The 25,947-nt window shown below is 45.0% G+C and overlaps 1 protein-coding gene across 3 annotated transcripts in view; it reads left to right on the top strand.

The window, feature by feature from the left end:
- RBPMS2 (RNA binding protein, mRNA processing factor 2) overlaps positions 1 to 25,947 on the top strand; it is a 57,640-nt gene that overhangs the window by 17,865 nt on the left and 13,828 nt on the right. For all 3 annotated transcript variants that reach the window (XM_036735476.1, XM_036735478.1, XM_036735477.1), the window contains exons 2-5: positions 23,461 to 23,538; positions 24,431 to 24,469; positions 25,338 to 25,400; positions 25,745 to 25,895. In XM_036735476.1, coding sequence (XP_036591371.1) covers positions 23,461 to 23,538; positions 24,431 to 24,469; positions 25,338 to 25,400; positions 25,745 to 25,895 — 331 coding nt within the window. The remainder of the gene's footprint in view (positions 1 to 23,460; positions 23,539 to 24,430; positions 24,470 to 25,337; positions 25,401 to 25,744; positions 25,896 to 25,947) is intronic.

Genomic DNA, 25,947 nt, shown 5'->3' with positions numbered 1-25,947 from the left:
AACAATCCTGTGAAGTATTGGTAACACAAATAGCAATGCACTCATTTTATAGTTGAGGAAAGTGAGGAAAAAGGAGGTTAAGTGGCTCATCTGGGGTCATCTTTATAGTAAGTAACAGAGATGGAGGTCAGGTATCCCAACCGCAGATCTCACATTTGTTCTGTTACACCCCAGGGCTTCTGACTATGCTAAACAAGTTTCTTCTGGGTCCACAACTCTCTCCATCAGCCATGCCAGCCTTCATGTTTCTTCAGAGGGCAATAAGACATTTGGCCATTGGGTAGGGTGCTGGCTTGCTGTGATTCTTACTCTGTGGAGGGAAAAGAGGAGCTGGACCTGAAACCCCTGAATGTTCGTTCTAGTGGCTTGGGCTAGTGAAAAAGTATCTGCTGTGTGCAGGTAATCACACTTAGTTTGTGTCCCTAGTTTTGAGTTCCAATCCGACCTCAGACACTTGCTAGCTGTGTGACGCTAGGCAAGTCACTTAACCTCTTCCTGCCTGTTTCCTCATCTATAAGATGAGAATAACCTCGAAGATTCCTTCCAGCTCTAAATCTGTGATTAAATCCTAACCTTGGAGTTCCCTTACAACTCAGAAATCCAGACTGAGATCTTATCTAGAAGCACAGAGACAGATGACAGGAGGCCATGATTCCAAGTTATCAATCTAAAATGTTAAGGAAAGCCAGACTCTTTCTGTAACTGTTTGTAAGCTTTTTAGGAAGTTATTTATGTTTTAAACCCATGCTACCCCAAGAGTGGGTATCTTTAATCTTTTTGGTGTTCTCGATCCCTTTGGCAGTCTGATGAAGCCTGTGGACCCCTTCTCAGAAGAATTTCTTTAATTGCATAAAAATAACGTACATGGACTTATAAAGAAAACCAATTCCATTGAAATGCAGTTGTCAAAAAAAAGTTCATGGGTCTCAAGTTAAGAACTCCCTTCTAGAGAGAAAAAAGTTTTGTCGTCGTCCCCCCTCCCACCTTTTTTAAATACAGGTTTAAAACTTTAGAGATGGAAGGTTTGTGAGTTCATTTAGTTCAGCCCCTTTATTTACAAAGGATGAAATTGAGACCCACACAGGTTAAGTGATGGACTTAAAGTTTTACTGATGCTCTTTTCCTTTTTTTTAAAAAATGTCATTGTCATAGCCCAGTGACTTCTTACCCTCTCCCCAATAGAATCATTCCTTGCCACAAATAATCACAGGTAGGCAAAACGAATCAGCACAGTGACTGTGTCTAGAAATGTATGCCTCATTCTTCATGTGTGGTCTGCCAGCTCCATAGTAAAAGGTAGGACATGTGCTTCATCATCACTCCCCCAAAGTCAAGTTTAGACATTAAAGGACTTTCTTTCCCAAGGTCTCAAAAGCAGACCTTGGTTAGGGGCAGAGCTGGGACTAGAACCCATGTCTCCTGACTCCTCATCCAGGGCTTGGTCTCCAGTGAAACATGGCCTCTTGGTACCTGGAACTTGCTGGTTTCCTTCAAGCCTCCAGGAAGGCCACCTGACATTCTGCATTTTGGCTGACAATCCTTACTCTCTCCCCTCATGACTTCCAGACTGTTGTCTTTGTCCCTTCAAACCAAGAAGGCTCTAGAAAGAGCAGTAGGCTAAATGTCACACCACCTGGCTTCAACTTTTAGCTCTTCAGCTAACCGGTTTTTGTGAACTTGGGTCAATAATAGCTAGTGTTTTATGTAGTACCTAAAGTAGGGCTGCAGCGCACTTTCCCAATAGCCTATTTTATTCTCACCATGACTCTGGGAGGTAGGTGTTATTTTTATCTTCATTTTACAGACGAGGAAACAGAGACTAAGTGACTTGACTAGGGCCACACAGCTAGTAAGCATCTGAGACCAGATCTGAACTCAGGCCATCCTAGTCCAGGTCCAGCCCTCAGCACACTACAACCCTGTCTGAGGTTCCACTGTTTTTTCAGTAAAGCAGGAATAAGTGCATCTGTCTCATAAGCTGTTCTTGCTAGGGGATGGGTAGGATGGAGAGCTCATAACAATGGACTTGCTTGTTTGATGACTTAGTTTATTAAGTGCTCATGCTGTGCCAGGCATTCTAAGTACTAGGGATGCAAAGGTAAGCAAGAAGATTGTCCCTGCCCCCATGAGTTGGACATTCTAGTATAGACAAGACGAAGGCATTGGCCTGGAAGGGAGCTAGGAAGGCCTTCAGCTGTGGGTGAGATTTGAGTTTTTTTTAATTAAGATTGTTTTCTCTCCCTCCCACCTGCCCTCTACTCTCAGAGCAAAACAAAACCCTTGTCATAAGTAGACATAGTCAGGCTAAACAAATCCACATATTGGCCATAAAAATGTCTTGATTCTGCATGATTAGTCCTTCACCTCTGTCAGGAAGGGGGTAACATTCTTCTTCGTCAGTCCTCTGGAGTCACAGTTAATTGTTGATCAGAGTTCTTGTGACTTTGAAAATTGTTCATTTTTTACAATGCCATGTAGATTACTCTCCTCGTTCTGATTTGAACTGAATCTTGAAGGAAACCAGGGAAGCTAAGAGGTCAGGAAACATTGAATTAAGCACCTACTATGTGCTGTGCACTCTGCTAAGCACTGGGGATACACAGTAAGGCACAAAATAATTCCTGTTCTTGAGGAGCTTGATCTGGTGGAGTTGGTGAGAAGGGGGAGAATTCAAGGTATAGAGGACATAGCAAGCCAGGAGATGGAACAGAGTGGGTAACTGGATCATCAGAGGGAGTCAGGTGTGAGAACCCTGAAGGGGTCTTTGCACGGGCCTGCTTGGTGAGCTGGGCTCTGTCCTCTGGCCGTTGTTGTTGATGAGAGTCAGGCTGTTGTATCCTACCTTCATTGACCAGTCAGAATGTTCCATCATAGGATTGGGTTGTAGATACAGAGCTGGAAGGAGCCTTAGAGGTTATTGAGATGAATTTTATTTTCCAGATGAGGAAGCTGAGGTGGTGAGGTGAGTTGCCTATGATGATACAGATGGTAAGTGGGAGAATCTGGATTTGAGTGCAGTTCAGCCTTCAGATCCAGTGCCCTTGCCACACTAGTACAGCGGCATCTCTCCTCCGAGACATCAACCAGTGATCTAGAAACATGGTTGAGACAGCTGGAGTCTGATGATCATGAGTGTGGGCACGTGCTGGGGAAGAGAGAAGCTTTTAGTGCTAAGAGCTCTAAGACAGCGAGTAATCTGTCTGTAAGAGTTAGCGCTGCTCACTGAACTGCCCAGCCTAGATGGTCAGCAATTTTGCTGATAGATATGTCCAAGTCAGCCAGTTGCCTGGGCACACACACACACACACACACACACACACACACACACACACGTGTGCGTGCGCACACACACCCCTTTGCTGTGATTTGAGCATCCCATGGAGTGACATTTCTTGAACTGATGCCTGAAATCCCATTTTTAGTCAGTCATCCTTTTGGTATAAACATTGTCCTTTTCCCAAAGGGCTTTTTTTAAAATGGAAATTCTACTTCCCCCCCAATCTGTTAAGTCACTGATACCCCAGTGTAACAATGTATCTGATAACTTCTGTGTCTGGTAGAGGGAGAAACCAAAGGAAGGAAGAACACATGGAAAAAGTTATTTACTCCTCTCCCACCCCCAAATTAAAGATCATGGTCAAAGAGAGAAGTGATAAATTATTTTTTTCCCTCTACCTGGCGGCCTTTGCTGATTGGATTTTAGTGGATAAAAAGGATGCTTCCTTCTCTCCTCAAACACCCCCACCCCCGCCCCCCCAGGAAATGAAGGAAGGAATTCAGAAAACGGGTGGAAAATACCACAGATGCTCTAGTTTTGAGGAGAGCCAATGGCATGTGTGACCACTATCTTTTCACCCCCACTAAGGGTCTAGGATAGGTTGGAGATATGTTGGGAAGGGTCGAACCTAGAATAAAAGGAAACAATTCTGTTTCCTCCTAGACCCTGAAGGAAAGAGCTATTTTGCTTTGTAAAGTGGTCCAATTTAGATACTCCCACCCTGATGGAGGATATGAGAAGAGGGCTGGCTGGCCTCATTGGGACATACTATTCTGAAGTTATTTGGATATTCCTAGTCCTATAAAGATTGCTTTCCCACTAGCCTTTTTGGGCCCATATTCATGTACTCAGAACTGGAGGTGACCTTGGGAGGCATCTAGTCTGATATTTGTCCTCTCCCTATTAATTGACAAGACACCTGAGGCCCAGAGAGGTGATGTCATTGCCCAAAAGTCACATGGGTAGGGACAGAGCCAGGAATCAGATCCAGGACCCTGTGACTCTGAATTCAGTGGTCTTTCCACTGTACCACATTGTGCCAAGATGAGGTCTGGCTTCCTCCCTTTAAATTCAACAAATTCTATCTGTTACATACTCCTTTATCCTTATTAATAAAGGATCATTGGTCTAGGAGACAACTTGAGTTCTTGCCTCAGTTGCATCATTAACTAGCGGTGTGACCTTTCTCAAATCACTTCATCTCTCTAAGACATCAGTTTCTCCTTTTTAGAGGAAGGGTTTGAACGGAGCTCTGAAGTCTTTCTGGTTTGGACAAGTCTGTTCTCTTATTCTCCTAGCTGTTCTACTGGGAAAGCCATTTTGGGTTGGGAGCTGTATGTTTGTCAGTCTCTTAAAACTAAGTTTGTACTGTCCCTCCTTGATGCCAGCCTTCCGGGTGGGTGTTGCATAAGGGACTCCCAGGACCGACTCTATGAGAAGGCTATACCTTCCCCCAAGACTGGTTTCCTCTCCACTACCACTTGCCTGATTTGAACCCCAGCTTTTTTGGTTAGGGAGGTGGGGAGTGGATAGGTATTTGAGATGAAGGCCAGCATGATCGTGCCTATATTGTTGCCACTCCTGAATGCCTACCGGTAAAACAAGTGAGTATAAAGTGGGAATAAGCCATCATGGTATAATGCAAAGAACCCTGAGTCAAGAAACGGGTTTCACATCCCGCTTGTTTCTGTCTCTACCCACATGATCTTGGGCAAGGCTAGATGGTTCCTTGAGATCCCTACCTGGTCTCATGTCGTTGAGAAGGGGAGTACAAAAAGTTTGTGCCCTCCAGGGGTTTATTCCCAGTCTGCTTGGGCACATGAGACTTAGGGCTGTGAAACAACTAGAGAAAGACCCTCATCCTGGCCCCTGCCACACAGGTGGTAGATGCTTTAGGAGGGCAGGGAAGGTCTTTGGTGCTCAAGGAAAGCTTCCGAGAAGAAGCAGGATGTGTTTAGCTAAGGACTGGGGACAGACATCTGGATGGAATGTGAGCTTCACGATTGGTCTGAACATCCGTATCAATGAGCTCAGAGACATATTAGAATATTTTAAGAGAGAATCAGAGACCCCCCAAACCCTCCATATTTTGCCCAAATGACTGTTTTGCTGGTGGCAAAAGACTGCAGTCTTGGCTACCTAGATGGTTGCACGAACAGTCACTGTTTCCTGTTTCCACACTTAGAACCTTTCATGATTTCCTCCCCACCCCCTCCTGTGAATTCAGCTCTATCCCTCATTCTGAGACCTGGCCTCCCAAATCTTGCACCTACAGGATATTGTACTAGAGAAGCTTCTTTCCCTCCCCCTCGTGGGCCCTGCTTCACTGGATCCTGAGAATTCGCTTCCTGCCTCCTCTGGCTAATGGAGTATCTCCTACTGTATTTGGCTCCCCTTTCCTCTCCAATACACACACCTAAACAGCATCTGTCACAAGGACTTAGTCATGGGCCTCTTCAGAAGGGTCATAGGGGAGGTGTTTCTCAGTGGTGGTTTTTGCTGAGTTTTGCCTATTGCTGGGTAGATGATGCTCCATAAATATTGAATTGGAAAGTAGATGCCTTTATGTGTCTATTACATGGGTCTTTGCAGTACCCAAGGGCACCCAGGGATCCGGGAGAGAGCCTAGAGTCTTATGGACATTCGGAGCTGCCGAGCCTGCCTATGAGCCCTCTCATCCAAGCAAAGTCTAAGCCTTATTGGTCTCATGCTGCTCATGTGGCCTCAGCTGAATCAGAACAGAGGAAAGGCGTGGGGGTCATATAGGGGATGGTGTGCGGAAGAAAGAAGAGTGCCCTTCGTCTCTCCTATTCTGGCTGGGAAATCTGGGGAGCTTCTGGTACTGGGTGAGGCGTTTGCCCCCAGACACTTCCTTTTTGGATGGCTTTTACTTAGCTGTTTTTGTTTCTCTGGGAGGGTTTGGGGAGGGGGGGGAAGGTTGATAGCAGGAAGTGAATGACTAAAAGTGATTTAAGAAGAAATGTTTTCCCTGAAGGCATCAATTTACAAAACAACCATTAGAGAAAATGGAGATTTTGTTTAAATCTCTGCTCTGACACCACCTGTAAGTCCTTTCACTGACGGATCTCAGTTTCCTTATCTCTAAAATAAAGGGTGTGGCTGGCTGACTTCTATTGTCTTTTCTAGTTGTAATCTAAGATGCTGTGTGCTGTCTTGGGACCCCTGGAGGTTATGTAACACTCCAATTTAGGCAAGATTTTTGCTTCTTCAAGTGCTATGACATCCGTACTCTCATTTGATACCCCCAATCAGCATTGACTTTATTATCTCTATTTGACTGAAAGGGTTGGGGGGGAGTGGCCATTTGTCCCCATTTTGGGGGGCTAGCTTTTGGTATAGGGGTGAATAGAATCAGGCAGTATCTTGACTGCCAGTCCTTTGTTTGCTTCACTACTTTCCTACTTGTCCACATTAGCCCCGGTGCCTTTTATTTTTAAATGAACTCTTTCGTTTTTTATATCACCTTTATTTCTAAACATATCCTTTCCTGCCCTCACACACTTAGAAAGCTATCTCTATGACAAAGAAGGTAAGAGAAAAATGAAGTTCAGCCAAACTAACATTCATCAGCTGAGTCAGATGTTAAATACAGTGCTTTGTACCTGTAGTCCCCCCCCCACCCCCGACTCTGAGAAGAGGGGATGGAGATACATTTTCTCATCTCCTCTGGGAGGCTCCAAGCTTGCTCATTTTAATCAGCATTTCCCTGTTTCTTTCTTTCCTCCTCCTCATGGATTTTATTTTCCTGGTTCTTCTTATTTCACCCTGAATCAGTCCATATAAAATGTTCCAAGCTTCCCCTGTTCTTCATATTCATCATATCTTATGGGACAGTATATGCCAGGCAAGTCAAACCCCTACCACCACCATCTTTCCTCATACTTTGATAGAGAGGGCCCAGGACCCTGAACCCTGAGGCCCTGGCGGGTAACAATGCTTCTGGCTAGGTGACCAAAGTACATCCTGGGAAGCAACCCCTGTAACTGGCAGCCTTGCTCCTGCAGGGGCTATACTCCCAGCTCCTGAAGACCCCAAAAGGAAAGTTCTTAGAAATTGATAAGATTTTTATCGGTGGAAATAACATGAAAGAAGATGACCATCTGCTTTGCTGCCAGATGTGCCCTTAGGACCATGGTACCTTGCAGATGAAACCTCCCCTAGGTGTTATCTCTTTCATTAGAAAGGTAGCAGGGACTCTCTTACTTTTGTAGTGCATAGTAAACACTTCAGTTAAGGCTTTATTTGTTCATGCTTTGTTCAGTTTGTGGAGCCATTTCTCAACCGTGAACATCCATCTACTCTGTTTCTAGTTCTTTGCCACCATAAAAGGCTTTTAGTGTATACGGGACCTTTCTCTCTTTGACCTCCTTGGGGCCTAGCAATGGGATGGCTCTCTGGATTAAAGGCAGAATCCTGCTGGTGTCGACTCCAACTGGCTTGTGGGAGCCTGTTAAATTTTCATTGTGAGCATTTATACCTTGGAAATCCGACAAATTGTGACAAATCAGAATTTGATTTATTGTTTGGTTGATTGTCTAGACTTAAGAAGGTGATGGAGAATATTTTGATAATGCAAAGTAAATTGAAAATCATGTTAAGAGCACCCTTTTTGTTTTGTTTTGTTTTTACCCCCAAAGAACGAGTCGCTGAACACAACCACAGCACTGAAAAGGTTATGGGTATTTTTAGTCACACTGTTGGCCTAATTCCAAATTGTTCTCCAGAATGGCTGGACCAGTTCATAGCTACACCAACAGTATTTTAGTAGCACTAGTGCCTTTTAGCAATGGAACTTTTATTTCCCTGAGGAATTCTGTTAGGATCTCAAGAGGCAGCTTGGCTTAGTTAATAATAATAGGATGTTGGAAGTCAAGAAGACGAGAGTTTCAGTCCCAATTCCTGTAGTTCCTGCCTATGTGACCCTAGGTAAATAACTTAATCTCAGTTCCCTTCTGTAAAATGGGTTGATAACACTTACTTTATGATGGTCCTTTGAGCTGTATCAAGTGCTTTGGTCACTTGAATGCTGATGGTAATGATAATGATTAGTTTATCCTGTCCCGGGTGCCAAAACACATTTTTTCAACAAATGTAGAAGCTGAGATTCATTATTTTATGGATTCACTCTTGAGAATGGCCAACTTCCAGCTCCCCCAGACTGCTTAACTACTAGCAGGGGATTTGAGGGTGGGGGGTACTGGTTCTGTATGTAGGCAAGGTTAGATTTAGGGGCTGTAGTGCCCAGATAAGGTCTAAAATCCTAATGTTTCCCCCCAAAACTGGAGGTCATAATAAAAATTCCATTTTGCATCCTAAGGGAAAGGTAGCAGATCCTGCTTGGGTATTCCCCAAGGGCTAGTCACCAGTCACACTGACCCTCAAGAAACTGAAATCTGTTTCTCACTTGTTATGCCCAAAATACCTTTCCTCTGGTCTATACGTGCCTGCATAGTTATTTGCCCAAGTCTTCCCCCATTAAAATGTGAAGTGTTCTGTTTTTGTCTTTGTGACCTCTTATGCTTTAGGGTGGGACAGCTAGGTGGTGAAGCACTGGACTTGGAATCAGGAAGACTCATCTCGAGTACAAATCCAGCTTCCGAGCGCCAGGCCTAGAGTCAGGAAGACTCATCTTCCTCAGTTCAAATCTAGATACTAGCTGTATGACCCTGAGCAAGTCACTTAACCCTGTTTGCCTCAGTTTCCTCATTTGTAAAATGAACTGGAGAAGGAAATAGCAAACCACTCCAGTACCTCTGCCAAGAAAACCCCAAATGGAGTCCCAAAGAATGGGACAGGACTAACACAGGTGCTTTAAGGTGGGGCAGCGTTATTGTCCCATTCTTGGTCTCTTAGATGAGTGTCACCTAATCCCAGCTAAAATGTTAATAATTATTAACCTTGCTAAGGATTTTAATAGGGGAAGAAATATGGGTTAATGGCTAAGGTTGGCCCACTTGAGGTTTCAGCGCTGGACTAATTTATGAGTTTTGGGATGTTTTAGATTTGAATTCCAAATCCACCTTCAGTCTCACCTCTGACCAAAGACCTCTCCAAGTCTTGGTCTTGTCTCTGTCTTTGAGTCAGTGTATGTGAAACCCTTTACAAGCCCCAAAGCCTAAAGAAATGTGAACTGTTATTACTGCTTGCTGTCATACTATAGATATAACACGGGAAGAGAACAACCAGCGAGCCTCCTTTTTTCATCCTGGCTCTGGTTATGGAGAGAATGAATGAATTATAATAACTTGTATTTCTGTGATCCTGAAGGTTTTAAAAAGGTCTTTCTTCACAACACCTGTGTGAGGGCAGGCAGTACAGACATGATTTGTCCCCATTGTAGAGGTGAGGAAACAACTCCTGAGTCCAAAGGACTTTGCCAACGTTGCTCCAGAACCAGGAATCAAGCCTCTGAACTCTGATTCTGTCAACATCCGTATGTAACATGTGGTGCCCTGGGCAGGATGTGGAGGATGAAGACAACTTGGTCCGATTCTCCCTTCTTCTGTCAGTGGAACTCTGCCAAAGATAGCTCTAAATTGAAAGGCTGAAGGGGCACCGAGATAACACAGTGGATAGAGCACTGGCCCTGGGGTCAAGAGGATCTGAGTTCAAATCCAGCCTCAGACACTTGACACTTATTAGCGGTGGAACCCTGGGCAAGTCACTTAACCGCAGTTGCTTGGACAAAAAAATGAAAAAGGCTGAGCCTTTGACTGGAAAGGCCGTGTCTTCTCCTGCACCATCCCTCCAGGGGCCTCAAGTTCCTTGGACTAAACTGCATAGGATTATCCTGAGAGTTGTCTTTAGACTGTTTTAGAGCAGTGCCTAATTGTGTGGTGGTGGTTGTGTGGATGGGGGTGATCCCTTGGGTGGGGGGACCCCTGGAGAGGCAGCATGGTGTAATGACAAGAAGCCTGGCTTTGGAGTCGGAGCACAGTTCAGATGGAGTTCTGCGGTGACTGCAGCCCTGGGCCAATCCCTTGTTTCTCTAGGCCTGTTTTCTTCTGTATAAAATGGGGAGGTACAATAGATTAGATCTGTAAGATGTTTTCTAGCTCTAAAGCTTGTGAACCCATGAACTGTCTTCCCTTTTGTAGTTAGGAAACACACAGCTGCCAAGCCTCTCTGAAACCTGACCTGGTGTTAGAGAAGGTGCTAAGCTGAGGGATTTGTTTGGGGCAGGAGAGGGAAGTACTAAGTAGGCATGGGGTGGGTGTGTGTGTGTGTGTGTCTAGGGGGGTGGGGAGAATGCCCATTTAGGCAGGTTTGGTTAGGCTGTACGGGGATCCTTTTTCTGGGGTTTTGGGGTAGCAGTCTGGTATTCGTGGGATGCTGGGGAACAAAGCAGGATCAGCAAGGCTTTAGACACTTGCTCACTGACGAACTCACATAAAATCAGCAAAGAACAATGAGAAGTATTTCTATATGCTTAACTGGGCGGGGGTGGTGGGGGGGTCGTCTCTTGGAGACTGAAGGAAGCAGTTAGAAGGCCATCTTACATGCTGTGCGTTCAAAGCATTTTCATCCGAGAAGAGGTTTCCTGTAACAAACAAGAAAATGTGAGCAGGAGTGAATTCTAGGAAGCAGTTGAAGAGGTCTGTCCTCCATAGAGCTTACACTTTATTACAGGGATTTTACTCATATACTCACTAATACTGAACACAAAGTGATACCCGCTAACTGCACCCAGAGTATGAGATAGCCTCTGGAGGGAAGGGAGAAGGAGGAGCTTCTTCCTTATGGAAAGAGGGAAGTCGGGGAAGCTTTCCTGGAAGAGATGGCATTGGAGCTGGTCTTTGGAAGATGGGTAAGAGAGGGCAGGGAGGAGGACGTAGGGAATGTGTTGAACAGAAGCAGTCAACTAGCTTGCCCAAATAAATGTGTAAAAGTAAGAATCAAAATGTTCCCAAAGGGTCTGGATAGCTGAGCTATATAGGGTACAAGGAATCTTTGAGATCATCAGAGGGGACACTAATGTCCTCAATATCTTTGCTTAAGACAGAAACTAATTAGGGCAGAGGAGGGAGAGAGCCTGACCTTTCTTGAATTTGCTTGTCAGGGGTCATCGATTCCAGCCGTCTCATTATAAATGAGGAAACTGAGGCAGAGATGTTAAGTGACTTGTCCAGGGTCACTCAGCAAGTGTTTGAGGTGGGATTCAAACTGAGATCTTCTTGTCCTCTGTCCACTCTGCCATGCTAGCTCTCAAGGTCAAATAACTCCTAGTATTATAGATTTAAATATGGAAGGGACCTTTGAGATAATCTAGTGCAGCCAACTCACAGATAAGAAAACTGATACCCAGAAAAGGTCTTGGGTCTGCTTGCTCAGGATCACATGGGAAGCAGGTGGGTGTGCCAGGATTTGAACCATGTCCACCGGCTCCAGATTGCTCTGTTTCAAGCATGGGCAGAAACTCCACTAGCCCATGGCAGTAGTGTCGGAAGGAACAAATGAGAGTTGGCCAGGACTAATCAGAAATGGCAAGTCTGGTTTCTCTGAAGTCGATGCTGCTGCTGAGCAGTTTCGCTTCATTTCCTCATCCGTAAAATAAAGCCTTAGATTGCCTCTCTGAGGTCAGAAGGCCACAGATTTAGAGGTGGAAGGGAACCTCAGAGCCAAGCAAGTTTGCTAGCCTTATTTTACCCATCAAAACCCATCAGGGAACCCATCAGAAAGGGAAAATGACGCCACGTAGGGAGTTGAAGAGACTTGCCCACATTCATAGTAAACAGCAGAGTCAGAATTCAGACCCAGGTCCTCAGACTTCAAATCTTTTCCATTGTACTACACGCCTCTCAAGGCACGATCCCTTGAAGCTCTCCCACTCTCCTGGGCCTGGGAGCATTTCTCAGGGTAGAGAGTCCATAGAATCTGAAAACCTCAAGGTTATCGGGCCCATGCCCTTGACTCCCAGCATACAAGGATGGGTTCCAACCCAAACACACTTCTTCATGGGTACCGGTTTCTATCCTGTGGTATCCTCTGATGGGTCACCTTCCTTCCATTGGAGGAATGGGTATGGCTCTTGGGATTTAAGGGAACCCCCTTGGACTTGGCGTAGGGGAATGGCTTCTTTTCAAACCCAGCAGCCAGAACAATCCCTTTCTTTTCTTGTTTTTTGTTTTGTATCGTTTAGGAACTCAACCTCTAGTGGGAACCCATCAGTAAACATTTGAGTGCCTAGGCTGCTGCTGTTCAGTTGTTTCGGTCGTGTCAGACTCAGCCTAGGCTGGATGGAGGCACTGTTGGGCACATGTAGAAGTAGAAGGCCTATAGTCCTTTGTCTTAGGATAAAACATACCAATGCCCATCAGAAGCTGACCTTGCAAGACCTTATGTGAAGAGTGTCAGATGAGGGTCTCTGAGCGCTCAGAGGTGGCTGAGTATTGTAGGCAGACTTCATTGGGAAGACGGTGCTTGAACAGGCCTTGAAGGATAGATTTTATGTGGCTAGGCAGAGATAAGGGTGGGAGAACTATGACTGCAGGTGAGCAGGTGAGAAAGCACCAGGAGGGGAGAGCAGGGTTTTTTTGGGAGGGGAAAGAGGTTTGAGAGTATCTAAATTAACGCAGGCGGCGGGGAGTGGCCTGGCCTAAGCTACCATCCCTGGATCTGTCAGCAGCCCGAGTTAATGGTCCATTCTTTTAAAACCTCTGGATGTCAAATTGGAGGGCTGTCAGCGGTGATGTATGATATCATAGAATATAATACAAGCCAGGAATATGAGGAATGCAAAGAAGCTTGGGAAGACTTAGAAGGGTGAAGTAAACTGAACCTGGAGAAGAAAAACCACCACCATCATCGGACTGCCACCTGCCTTTTCATTCTCATTGGATAGTCTGCCCCTTCATGCCCTTGGCTTCTGTCAAATGGGGCCGGCTCACTCTCCTTGTGGGTGACGCTCCTTCTGCCTCCCACCTTGGTACCTTCGTACAGGTGATTTCCTGCATTTCTACATTTAGCCTCACCAGCAACTCATAGCTGTTCTCTGCTTCCTTCAATGCCCAGACAGTTCAGATCCCCAGATTGTACATATATTCCTCCCCCCATCCCCAGTTATTACTTAACACACTTTCTCTCGTAATAAATGTATTACTTTGTGTGTGTTTTGTATTGACTTGCTGGTATGTAGGTATAATGAAAGCTCCTTAAGGGGAGGGACTCTTTCTTTTGGAGGGGAGTGGGGGATTGTTAAAAAAAAAAAAAGTACCTTTTATGGATACTTTTTGTCTTTATTGATTGATTTTCAGGGTGGGAGAGGGAATCCTTCCTCTTGGAGATTGAACACAAATTTGTGACAAAGCAGAAACCGAGTGAGCCAGTGACCACATCTGACCATAGCGTTCATACAGCATTCTGCCCTTGTCCTCCTTTGGCCTCAGGGAGGGAGATGTTACCTGTACTCTGAGACCGTAATTCATTTATCAGTTACATTTTTCAGGTTCCTTTTAGCACTCTTGGTTTCTGTTACTGTGGCTATTAGAGATAGATAGATCTGGCCCTGCTAATTTCTAATGTGTCTGTCCATGCAGATTTTCTCATTCTATCAAGTTCTTCATATTTATCTTGTCTTAATATGCAATAACATTTTAATTCATTCATACTCCTTAGCTTTTTTTAAAAAAAACCCAATCTCCCAATTAATGGATAGTCAGTCTGTCAAGTCTCTTTGCTATCACAAAGAGCTCCACTATTAATGTTTTGGTGTGCATTAGGGCTTTTGTTTCTGTCTTTGACATACGTGTGTCATGTCTGTATTACTGGTTGGACCAAATCACGATTCCAACAATAGTGTATCAGGACGCCAGTTTTCTTACGGTCTTTCAAACATTGACTTATAAGAGCAGCTATGGGCTTCAGTGGATAGATTGTTGGAATTGGAGTCTGTAAGAACTGAGAATTCAAAATCCAGCTTCGCTTACTAGTTCTGTGAGCCTGGGCAAGTCACTTAACCTCTCTTTGCCTCAGTTTCCTCATCTACAGAATGGAGCTAATAACGGCACCCACCTCCCAGGGTTGTTGTGAGGATCAGATGAGATGATGTTTGTGAAGGGCTTAGCACAGGACTTGGCACATAGTAAGTGATAGATGAATTTTAGCTATTGTTACTGTTCATATTATCAGGAGGTAAGGTGAAACATTTTTGGCTTTGAGCTGTCATTGTCTTGTATATAGTAGGCCCTTAATAAAGGTGTCTTGTATTCAGTTGGCCAGTATTTACAGTGGCTTTGTTGTTCAGTCATTTTGCCTCCTGTCTGACTCTTGGTGACCCCATTTGGGTTTTCTTGAGAAACATACTGAAGTGGTTTGCCATTTCCTTCTCCGACTCATTTTACAGATGAAGAAACTGAGGCAGGTATGGTTAAGTGACTTGCCCAGGGTCATGCAGCTAGTCAGTGTCTGAGGCCAGATTTGAACTCAGGAAGATGAGTTTTCCTGACTCCAGGCCTAGCTTTCTAGGCCCTACGCCACCTAGCTGCCTTCCTTTCCAGTGGCTGCAATAACATTAATGAAAATAATGCTAAAGAGCAGCCCAATGCAGATAAACCTGCAAAGATATCGGTCCTAGAGAAGATGAGCCACGTTTCCCACTTGGCAGAGAAGTGGGAGGCTACAGGTACAGAATAGCACAGCCGCTGTCATGCAAGTGTTTTGCTTAACCATTTTCCTTTGTTATAAGGGAAAATTCAGGAGGCAGTGGGGTAGGGGGAGTTGATTTAGAAGAGATTGTGGCATCACCTCAAAGGCATAAATAAAACATATAAAACTGTATCTGTCTAGGTTCTTGCTGTCATCCTGACCTTTCTTCTCTTGCCCCGTCTCTAGTGAAAATAGATCCCTTTATCCTAGGTAAGTCTTTTGTACAGAGTCACAGGAGGGTCATGGAGAAAGATCAGGACTGCATCATTCACCCAGAGGGCTGTGCCCTTTGAAGGCTGTTTTAGACAGAGGCTCAAGCTTAGTCTTTTTACTGGTACACTATTTTCCTCCCAGTATGGTTAAATTTCAGTGGACTTCCATACCTCCCAGCTTTGTCTAGCCTTGGGTTACTGTCATACTTTCCCCACATCCAGAGCAGAAGGGCCCTTCTGCCCTCCCACTCCCATTCCCTCCCACTATTGTCCTTAGGAAATTAAATCCCACCAGGTTAGATTGTCCACGTCTATTTTGAATGAGCCCCAGACTGGGAATCGGGAGACCCGGATTGATTCTGCTATTCAACAAGATGAGTCAAGCACTCTGGGTTTTGGTTTTCTTTATCTGCAATATGTAGGGGATCATCTTGTATTGCTACCAGGTAGGTGTAAGGAAATGCAATGTAGAGTAGAAATAGGATCCTTCTAGAACTACCTCAGTGAGGTGCAGTATTGGACTTGGAGGTGAGAAGTCCTGAGTTCAAATTCAACTCTGGATACTTACTGGATGACTCCAGGGTGAGTGGCTTAGTGTGTCTGAGCCCCATCTGTGACATAAGGACAGTAATAATAGCAGCTTCTTTCGGGGTTGTTATTAGGATAAAATAAAGTAAATAAAGCTTACCCCTTCTCTGCTGAGAGGCAGGAGGGCATGCCTCCTCGGTCCTTTGGAAGTCATGGTTGGAGGCTGCTTTAAGCAGAATTATGAATGAATGAATGACAGAGCATTTACTAAACACTAGATGCCAGGTCCTATGCTGATCACGAGGGACACAAGACTGAAGGGGAGTTAAAAGGGGGTAGGGGGAAGGTATGTGTGAGTCAACACTCTAGGCCTAAAGGGCCTGAGAGTGGTGGTGTAATAGATTGGATTTGGAAGAATGCTAGTATTTCCAAATAAGATAGTGAGGTGGTATGCTTTGGGGGTATAACCAGGGGGCTGGGGGTGCCTGAGGTACACCTTCGAGGGAATATTTAGGTTGGGGAGGAGAATATCTGAAGTTGGGGAGGGTTTGGCGCTGAGTTTTCCTACTGTGTCTCCTGTTGCTCAGACAAGGCCCTCTTTCCTAATCTGATATTAGTAACTATGCCCCCATTAGGACTTGTTTGAGGTCAAGGGAAGATTGACACCTTGAGGACTTGGAGGTAACTGCTCTTGCTTTCCTAAAAGATCATAATGGAAGAGGGAGGATTGTCCAGCCTTCTTGGGAGGAGGGGAAGCTACGACAAAGTCTGATCTGGAAAGCTGGGGGAGGGCCTCCCTCCCCCCAGGGACAGTCGGGAAATATTTTCTGTTTCTGAGAACTTGCTGTTCCAGGGTGACAGGGTAGGCTGTTTGGGGAAGAGTTTAAAATTAGCCAGAGTGAAGCAGGCGGCCCCATGGAGGGGAGAGGGGGGGCGGGAAGAGAAATCGCCTAAGCGGAGAGATTCCATGAAGTCTCTCTGGTTCTTGGGCTTGGTCTCATTGCTGACCAGAGCTATTTTCTTGCCCTCCCATTGAGGCAGAGAGAAGGAGAAGAGGGAGAAAGTCATCTCTAACAACTCTGGTCTAACCTAGGCTTGGCACTCTCAATCAGTGCATATGGAAAGCAGAATTGGACTGTCCCTGTTGATTTTTCTCACTTCCTCTGTCTGCCATGGGAGATGGCATGGCTAGAACCAATGGCATTTGGTTGCCAAATTCAGCAATGAATGTTAGGCAGAAACATCCCCTTTCCTGTTAGTAAAATGGGATTGGTAATAACCCATCATACTTAAGGTTGTTAAGATGAGCATAAAGCAACTCTGATAAAGGGCTATATAATATACAGTGGAAACTTCATTCCACCTTCTCTTGTTATTAGAATGAAACAGCAGCCTGACATGGTGGATGGAGAGCTGGCCTTCTAGCAGAAAGACCTAGGTTCAAGTCCCTCTCTGATACATTAGACTTTTTTCTTTTGACACTGAGCAAATCTTTTAACTTCTCAGTTATCAAGACCATTCTCTTAAGATTGGAAATTGCAGAGAAGGGATCAGACAGCACACTGTAGGTGCTTAAATGCTTGTTGACTTGATCTGCATCTTTGAGGGAATTTGCTCATCGGGAGTATCCTAGACCCATGGTGTCACAGCTCTTGTCTCTGGTTACCAACCTCTGCCCACCTTACAAGGGCGTCATAATTAAAATGAGTTATTTTAAAAGCTTCCTTACACATTGAAGAGAGCCATATAACTTTGATCAGATTTTGCTCAGGGAGACTGCAGCCATAGCCTCATTCCTCTCCAAATCCCACCCTTCCCCATTCCAATACACCTCAGTCAGCTGGCCCCTTGCTGACCTTTGTGAAGTTTATTTGCATTCAGCTTAGACTGAAGGCCCCTTGAGGGCAGGAAACAAGTCCTATTTGTCTTACTAGCTCCGGAGTTCTTCTGCCATCTAATACATCCTGCTGCTCATAGGCAGCGCATATTCATGCTTTGAATGAATGAAGTAGTTTATAGTGAGTACATGAAAAGACCTGAGCCTAAAAGGGCCAGGGTCTCCCATTGCATCCTGGGCCATCTCCAGTCGTCCTGGTGAATATCAGGCACCCAAGCCTCCTTGTTGTGGTAGCTCTGTGATGATGAGTTGCTGCGATATCTGGCAGTTCACCAGTGCTCACCCAGTCCCTCCACATTACACCCTGCTTACCCTTAATAACCTGTACTTGTGGTTGGCATTAGAGGCCAGGGTTTTGTTTGATCCCTTCAAGGATCAAGGAAAATGTACAGAGAATAATGTACTGGAGGCCTGGACTGGTTCTGCCACCCGCTAGCTGTGTGAACTTGGATATGTCATTTTCCCTAGAATTTTAAGAACTGAAAGAATTTGGAGGCTATTGCATTGATTAGGGCATGGTGATCAGGGCTTTGCGTCAGGGCACCAGAATTTGAGGAAGGTATGTTCTTCAGCAAAGAGAAACAACTGAGCCTAGCACCCCTTAAACAAGGAATAATTAATTAAATTTGGCACTTGCCAGTGGGTGGATATTTCATCTCCCTCCCTAGTCCCCTGCTCCAGGTGAGCTTTTATGTGACCCTGTCTTGTTACTTGCTTCCAGAGGGGTTGGGGGTTTTGTTGTCCCTTCTTTTCATCCAGAGCTGTGTTTTCTAGATAAGGATACAAAAGTTAAGAGCACAAAGTTTGACCTGGGTAGCAGGGAGTAAGTGGCAAAATGGGCATTTGAATTGAAATCATCCGATTGTACAGAGCACCGTTTCTGCTCTTTCTTCCTCTCTCTCTGTCTCTGACTTGTTTTTCTCACGTGCAAAGTGGAGCTGGACTAGTCCTCAGAGATTATTTCCAACTCTCACATCCTGTGATTCCAGAGGGGCTGGTATACTGGACTGGGAGCTTTGAGATGGGGAACGCTAGGACTTCTCAGAGCCAGACCAAGAAAAGATAGGTCATGGATGGGGGAAGGTCCTCTCTGAGAATTCACACCCACTTGGTTGCCTTGCTGTCCACTAGACTGAGACCGTGTGTCCTGCACTGCGATAGGAACAGCCTGGTATTTACTGAAGAAAGGAGAAGGTACTGCAGGCAGTGGATGGCACTTTCTGTAGGCGTTCAGCAGAATGGTACCCCAAGCTGGAAAAGGATGTGGACTTCTGAAGTTTGTTTCTCAAATGTGATTCTCTCTGCCTTTGGACCTAGGCAGCGATGGCTCTTAGGAAACGAGGTTTTCTTCGGTGCCTGGTTCTCTTACACTTCCTCGGTTACCTTAGAGGAGAGCAGTGTTATTGAATGATTGACTAAGACATCAGAGATTGCTCTCAGAGATGTACTTTTTATTTTTAAAGGCAATGCTTAATTCGAAGGGAAGATTTGGGGTGAAATTTCTGGCTGTTCTCAGGGGTACCCTGTAGGCAGATACCTGTGAGGCTGACTCTGGGTGTTTGCTTAGGGCCTGAGGGTCTACTGGCAATCGCTTCTGGGCTCTGACCTGTGTGAAAGTTGGAACTATTCTTCCCACCAATGGTTCTCCTGCCAGTTTTGCTGCAGAGGCCTGGGAGAAGCGTGTAGGCCTTGTAATCTTGTTCTTAAAAACAACACAACTATTGCCCTTTGGTTGTTGTTTCACCGCTACAGTTTCACAGTGGTCCTTACTGTAACAATGTAGCATTAAACTAAACTGTAAATCAGCAAACATTTATTAAGTGCCTTCTATTTGCAAATTTGCAAGGCCCTGTGCTAAGCCCTGGAGATGCAAAGACAAGCAAAGGGTGGTCGCTGCTCTCCGGGAGCTCACATTGAAAGCCTCAGAGAGAACAGTAAACATTCGTGTACAAACAAAGCATGTAGATGCAGGCTAAGTTGGGCATCATCAGCAGAGGGAGGGCCCTGGAGTGAACGGGAATCAGGAGAGGCTTTCTACAGAAGGTGGGATTTTAGCTGGAACCTGAAGGAAGCCAGGGAAACCAGGTGAAGAGGGGGAACATTCCAGAAATGGAGGATAGCAGAGGAAAACAGCCAGAGTTGGGAGATGAGGCCAGTGGTCCTAGATTGCAAAGTATGCATCGTTCCAAACCTGCTTCTGTTTCTTAGTCCTTGGGGTCGTTTTTACTGATGAGAGTTTTGACTGTGTGTATGTGTGCGCGCGCGCGCGCGCTTGCGCTCGCGCACATGCTCCTTTACATTAATGCCATAATTAAGTATATTGCTCTTGGTTCCACTTCATCATGCCAGCCAGCATGCATTTGTTAATTGCTTATACTGTGCTAAGCACTGAAAATACAGAGAAAGGCAAAAAGAGCTCATGTTCTCTGAACCACCCCCCCAACCTCCTGTTTATCCTTTGGCTAGGAAGCTAGGTTGTGCACCAGATAGAGCACCACGCCTGGAATCAGGAAGACTCATCTTTCTGAGTTCAAATTTGACCTCAGACACCAGCTTTGTGACCCTGGACAAGTCACCTAACCTTTTTTGCCTCAGTTTCCTCATCTGGAAAATGAGCTGGAGAAGGAAATAACAAACCACTCTAGAATCTTTGCTTAGAAAACCCCAATGGGGTCACAAAGAGTCATGTATGAGCAGTGGCCATCTGCATTCTACCTAGAACCTCATGAGAGAACTTTGTACCAGTGGAGGCCTAAAAATGGTGATGGGGCCCTGAAGAAGGTGGGGAAGGGAGACTGATTCTCTCTCCCTTTCTCCCCTCTGCATCTTCAGACTGTTACCCAGGACCACCTCCTTTCATGTATTGAATCAGAAGGAAAGGAAAAGGAGAGAGCATAATCAGCTATGGCCAGCTACATCCTCTGTTGCTGACTGAGCCTTCAATTAACATCACTAGCTGAATTCAGATTATTGCCAACTGGCTTGTTGATTGACAGCTCAATCAATAACTCTGGTGAAAAGAGAGAGGGAAACCCTGGATAATCTGTAGTCACAGGGAGAGACTGGGGAGAGAAAAGGTGGGGAGGGCAATTCCCAGCACTCTTAAATGGGGCAAGGCCCCATAACTACCTCAGTAATAGCTTTGCCTCATCCTCTTGCCTGTCTTTGTCTTCAAGTGGCTGTTTCGCTAGCTCCTTCACTATAGAAGAAGCCGTTTGAAAAATCTTCAATAAAATCATGAGGTTGAACTTTGGTATTTCTGCTTCACTTTCCCTTTCCTAACTTCCCAGTTCTTGGGGAAGGGGGAGGAGACTTTGGCCTTCCAAGGTGATGACTGTCAATTCTGAGAAACCACATTGCGGTAGGCTGGAGGAGACAATCTCTGTCTTGACCAAAAAAACAAAGTTTGAGATTGCTGCGGGTGGGATGGGTAGGGCAGGGAGGGAGAGAAATGAAGGGAGGAAGGGGTAGAACCTTGTGGCACCTTTCCAGTGACCTAGGAGGAGCATCTCTATTTGTTTGTGACAGCACAGAGTGTTATTAAGGGTGCAGGTAGCCAGTTTCTGTGGTCCCCAAATTACTCTACCATAGGACATGTTTCCCACCCTACCAAAAAGAGGGAGTATAGAACAGAAGTGGTCAGTGTTGTCTGAAGAGGTGAGGCCTTGGGGGACAGAAATGGCTTTTTCTCCATGCTGAAGATGAGGAATACAATGTTTGTGTCAGAAGTGCAGTCCAGGCATATGAACTTCATTTTCTAGGGGAGCATCATAGCTTTTTAAGTGGCTGGGAGTGTTCAGATCCTACCTCAGACACTTACCAGCTATGTGACCTTAGTGGCGGGGTGGGTAGAGTGTTGGGCTTAGGACCAGGAAGACCTGAAGAATCCTGCTTCCAATATTTATTAGCCAGGTGAGCTTGGCTGCCACCTCACAGGATTGTTTGGAGGATCAGCTGAGATACCATGTGAAGTTCTTTGTAAACCCTAAAGCTCCATATAAATATCATTATGATGATGATGAGACTGTTCTCTAAGTAACTGATGGGCTGGTCTTAGTACTTGGGTAAATGGCAGTGTAGGGTCTACTGTAGCATTTAAAAACCTCGGGGTTTCTCAAAGCAGTCCAAAGGGATTCTATAGGAGAACAGCTATAATGGTAAGAGACCCCAAGCAGCAGACTGCTCTTTGTCCCACATCCCAGCTCCTTGGCTCTCCTCTCTATCAGAGAATGCAGAGCACTATCAGGGATTGGTTAAAATATATCATGTGACCCTGGCATTGACTTATTGTCGAATATGCAGGAATGACTGGCTGCGTTGTCATCTTGGCCTTAACCATTTAAAATAATTGGTGGATGTTCATATTCTTGGGATTAAAAAAAAAGTTTATAGGAAAATGGGGGAGTTTGAAGAGACGTGAAAGCAGAAATGTAATGACTGACTAGATGTAAGTATCTGTACCCTAGTTTAATTACCAAACCTCCAGTGCAGAAGGAATGCAAGTACGTCAGTAATTGTTGTCCATTTTGGGTTCCACCATCTTGTTATAAGGGCTGGTTTGATGGGGAGGGGAGGGAGCAAGGCAAAGAGGAAGTGATGCAAAAACAGAGGATAACAGGGAAAAAAAAAGAGAAGGGTTGAAAGATAAGTGTCCCGTACATACCAGAATATTCACAACAGCACTTTGCAGTAGCAGAAAATGGAAATGTAGTGGGTACTTACTAATTGAGGAATGACTCAACAAATTGTGATGTCTGTGAATGTGATGGGACATTGTAGTACTATATGAAACGACTGTAAATTCAGAGAAACGTGGGACAATTTGTATGATGTTGCACGGGAAGGAAAATAGAACAGTATATGTGATGACTTCTTGTTCAGTCATGGCAACTCTCTGTGACCCCATTTGGGATTTTCTCAGCAAAGATACTAGAGTGGTTTGCCATTTCCTTCTATAGCTTATTTTACAGATGAGGAAACTGAGGCAAACAGGGTTAAGTGACTTGCCCAGCATCATATAGTGTCCAAAGCCCAATTTGAACTCAGGAAGATGAGTCTTCCCGACTCCAGACCTGGCACTGCCTAGCAGTTAAGAGAGCGCTGGTAACTTTGGCAAGAGCAGTTTCAGATTGTAGACCATAACCATAGAATGTTGCAGACACCCTCATCTGCCGTTGCTGTAAGTTAATGTTTTATTGATGTCTTATTTTTGTCTGTTGTTTCTTGTTAAGATTTTATTGTAATTAAGAAAAAAACAACAAACTTGCATCAGCTGGTTTTGTTTCGCAAATGCCTTCTATATGCTAGGTACTGAAAATGCGAAGACAAAAATGAAATGGGCCTTGCCCTCAAGGAAGTTGACCATTTTTCTTGGTTATAAGGGTATATCAGGAAATGAATGACATTTTTAAAAAACACCCCAAAGCCATCAATAAAACTCTAAAAATAAAGTGAAATTTTATGACATGGAAAAAGGAAAGTTTTGCAAGCCTAGAAATCTGTGTTCTTAAACCTGGGCCTGCCACTGACTTGTTCATAGGAGCCGTTTAACCTCTTAGGTACAGTCTCCTTACCTGCAAAAATGGGAATATGCATTGTTTGCCTTGCAGAATAAAATGAAATCATGGATATGAAAAGTTAAATGATGTAAAAACAATTTACGTTCCTCCATGGGTGGGATACAAAATGAACCCGCTGACATTGAATTTCTCTTCCCAAGGTCTAGTTTTCTTCCATTTCCTCTGCCTAAGGTGGGAATTCCTTTCCTCTTTGACTCTCCCTACTCCGTGGCAGCAGCCAAGAAGAATGGGATCTAAGCATCCTGGCCTCCTTCCCTGCCCTGTCCAACCCCTAATTTTTGGTGATGATCCTTCTGCCTGTAGGTCCGGACACTGTTTGTCAGTGGCCTCCCTGTAGACATCAAACCACGAGAACTCTATCTTCTCTTCCGGCCATTTAAGGTAAGTTCATTGGCTTGAACCAGACCTTATTTGTCCTCAGTACTGAAAGAGAGAAAATGCTTTACCAGATGATACCAGTGGGAGAAGTAAAAGGTAACAGCATCGTTGAAATTTAAGAATGAGAGATACACACAGAGTTAAAATGGAGGGTTGGAGTATTAGCAAATGAGTCATTTTAGCTATTACAAGTACCCAAAGTAACTCTAAAGGACGTATGAAGAAAGGTGCTGTCTGCATCCAGGGAAAGAACTGATACATAGTAGAATAATTTTACATATATACATTCCTATTTGTGTGTAATTATTGCCATGGGGGTGGGGGTAGGAAAAAAAGAAATTTACATTATAACTTGATTATTTATTTAAAATGAGTAGCAAGTTGTACATAAATTTGCAGTTTCATGTGCAATCATCTTTTTTATTATGCTTATGTTATGGAAGTCCTTATTTTATTCCATAAATTAAAAATAAAATAAAAAATTTTGAAAAAAATTGGGGGAAAAGCAAGAAATGGGGGGGGGGTGAGGAGAGATGTTGACCTTTATTCTTGCCTTACCACTAACTTTCTATGTTGGTTTGGCTAATTTACTCACCTTTTCTGGGCCTCAGTTTCCTCGAAGCAGCCAAAAGGGTATAATAGAATGTTTGAGTAGTTCAGATTGTTCCAGCCATTCAGAAGAAAATAAAGTCACTGCATGCTGGGGGAGTTCAGGAAAGCCACCCGAAGAGGTGGGCCTTTAAACATGGGTGGGATTAGGTGAGCAGAAGCTATCGGCATAGCCATCTAATTTGGGAAGATGGGGAGAATGTGAGGAAAAACTTGTGGCCCCTTTTTAATGATTGTACAGGAGGAGATGAAGAACTCCCATCTCAGTCCTTATTTCTCTCCACAGGGGTATGAAGGGTCACTGATCAAACTCACGTCTAAACAGGTATCTCTCTCTGTCCTGGCCCCACCCCTATCCTCCTCCCCCAGCAGCCTTTAACTCTGTTCAGAACTTGGAGCCCATCTCCCCTCTGCTGGCAAGGTCTGAGTGTTGCTGTCCCACATGCACGCCGGACTTTGGACCAGGCCTCCATCCTGGGCTGAGATGAGTAAGAAGAGGAAGTCCTAATTTCTTGCATTCCCTCCCATCAATCAGAGGCCCCTTCTCCTTCAGCTAGTCGGGCCCCCAGCCCCTCAGTATGTACTGTATAAGGCAGAATAAGAGAAATGTCTTTACTTCTCAGTTCTCAAAGCAGCAGCCCCCAGCTCCTAGTGCCTGAAGAGGTCTGGACCTTTTGCAACATGTCTTAAGGGTGGGGGGGCCCCATACCTTCCTCCCCCTCCCCCTCTCTTCTGTGTTAACTGCTTGCTTCTTCACCCCTGCCTTGCTGCTGACCAGAGTTTCTCCTGTCAGAGGTAGATGTCTAATAAACTCCCTCATGTGATAACTGTTTCATACATTATCCCTCCCAAGATGATCTTCAGGAAGAGGGCAGTTCTTAACCCAAAGGAGAATGAAACTCAAATGGAGGAATTTCAGGCACCTGCTTAGAAGAGATTTTTAGGTACCCCTAAAATGTTTCGAAGACTTCCTCCTTGTACAGCTGACTATGGCAGGGGCCCTGAACCCTGCGCATCTAAATAAGGAGGGAATCTGAGGGTTAGGATTAAAGAAATAGTAGGAGACAGGACTGGCCTTCCCTTTTTTCTCCTTTGCAAGAGAGGTATCATTGCTCCCTTTGAAATGTTCTGTAGGGCTGGGGACCATACAGGGCATATACGTGATTATGAAACTCCAGGGTATTTTCTTCCAGCCTGTAGGTTTTGTGACTTTTGACAGCCGTGCTGGGGCAGAAGCAGCCAAAAATGCATTGAATGTGAGTATCCAGAGATGCAGTCCCAGGGAAAAAGGACTCGCTTGCCCGCCCCCAGCCCACCCCCATCCCCCTTCCAGCCCTTAGATTACATATGCACAAGCTTTGAGATGCACCTTCAAGAACTAGCCTCAGGCCTTCTTCTTGGGTGCCTTCATTATCTTCATCTGCCCAAGATTCAGTAGATGCCAAAAGATCACCTAGGGAACCTGGGGGGAAATCTTAGTAAGATTAAGATCCCAGAGGGAAAATAACTTGCGTGCTGTCTCGTGGGTACTCTTTCTGTACCTCTCTGGGCCAGCAAGCTGGGTATCCCAGGGTGACATAGTCTCTTACTCATCCTACAGGGTATTCGTTTTGACCCTGAGAATCCACAAACCTTAAGGTTAGAGTTTGCCAAGGCCAACACCAAAATGGCAAAGAGCAAACTGATGGCAACCCCAAATCCCAGCAGCATCCACCCCGCCCTGGGCGCACACTTCATCGCACGGGATCCCTGTAAGTATGGCCTAAGGCCGAATTCTTGCTTGGCTTGGCTTGTCATGACAGA

Source organism: Trichosurus vulpecula, chromosome 8 (assembly GCF_011100635.1).
Source record: "Trichosurus vulpecula isolate mTriVul1 chromosome 8, mTriVul1.pri, whole genome shotgun sequence".
In the NCBI taxonomy this organism is placed as follows: Eukaryota; Metazoa; Chordata; class Mammalia; order Diprotodontia; family Phalangeridae; genus Trichosurus; species Trichosurus vulpecula.
This window is presented reverse-complemented; position numbering and strand designations above follow the sequence as displayed.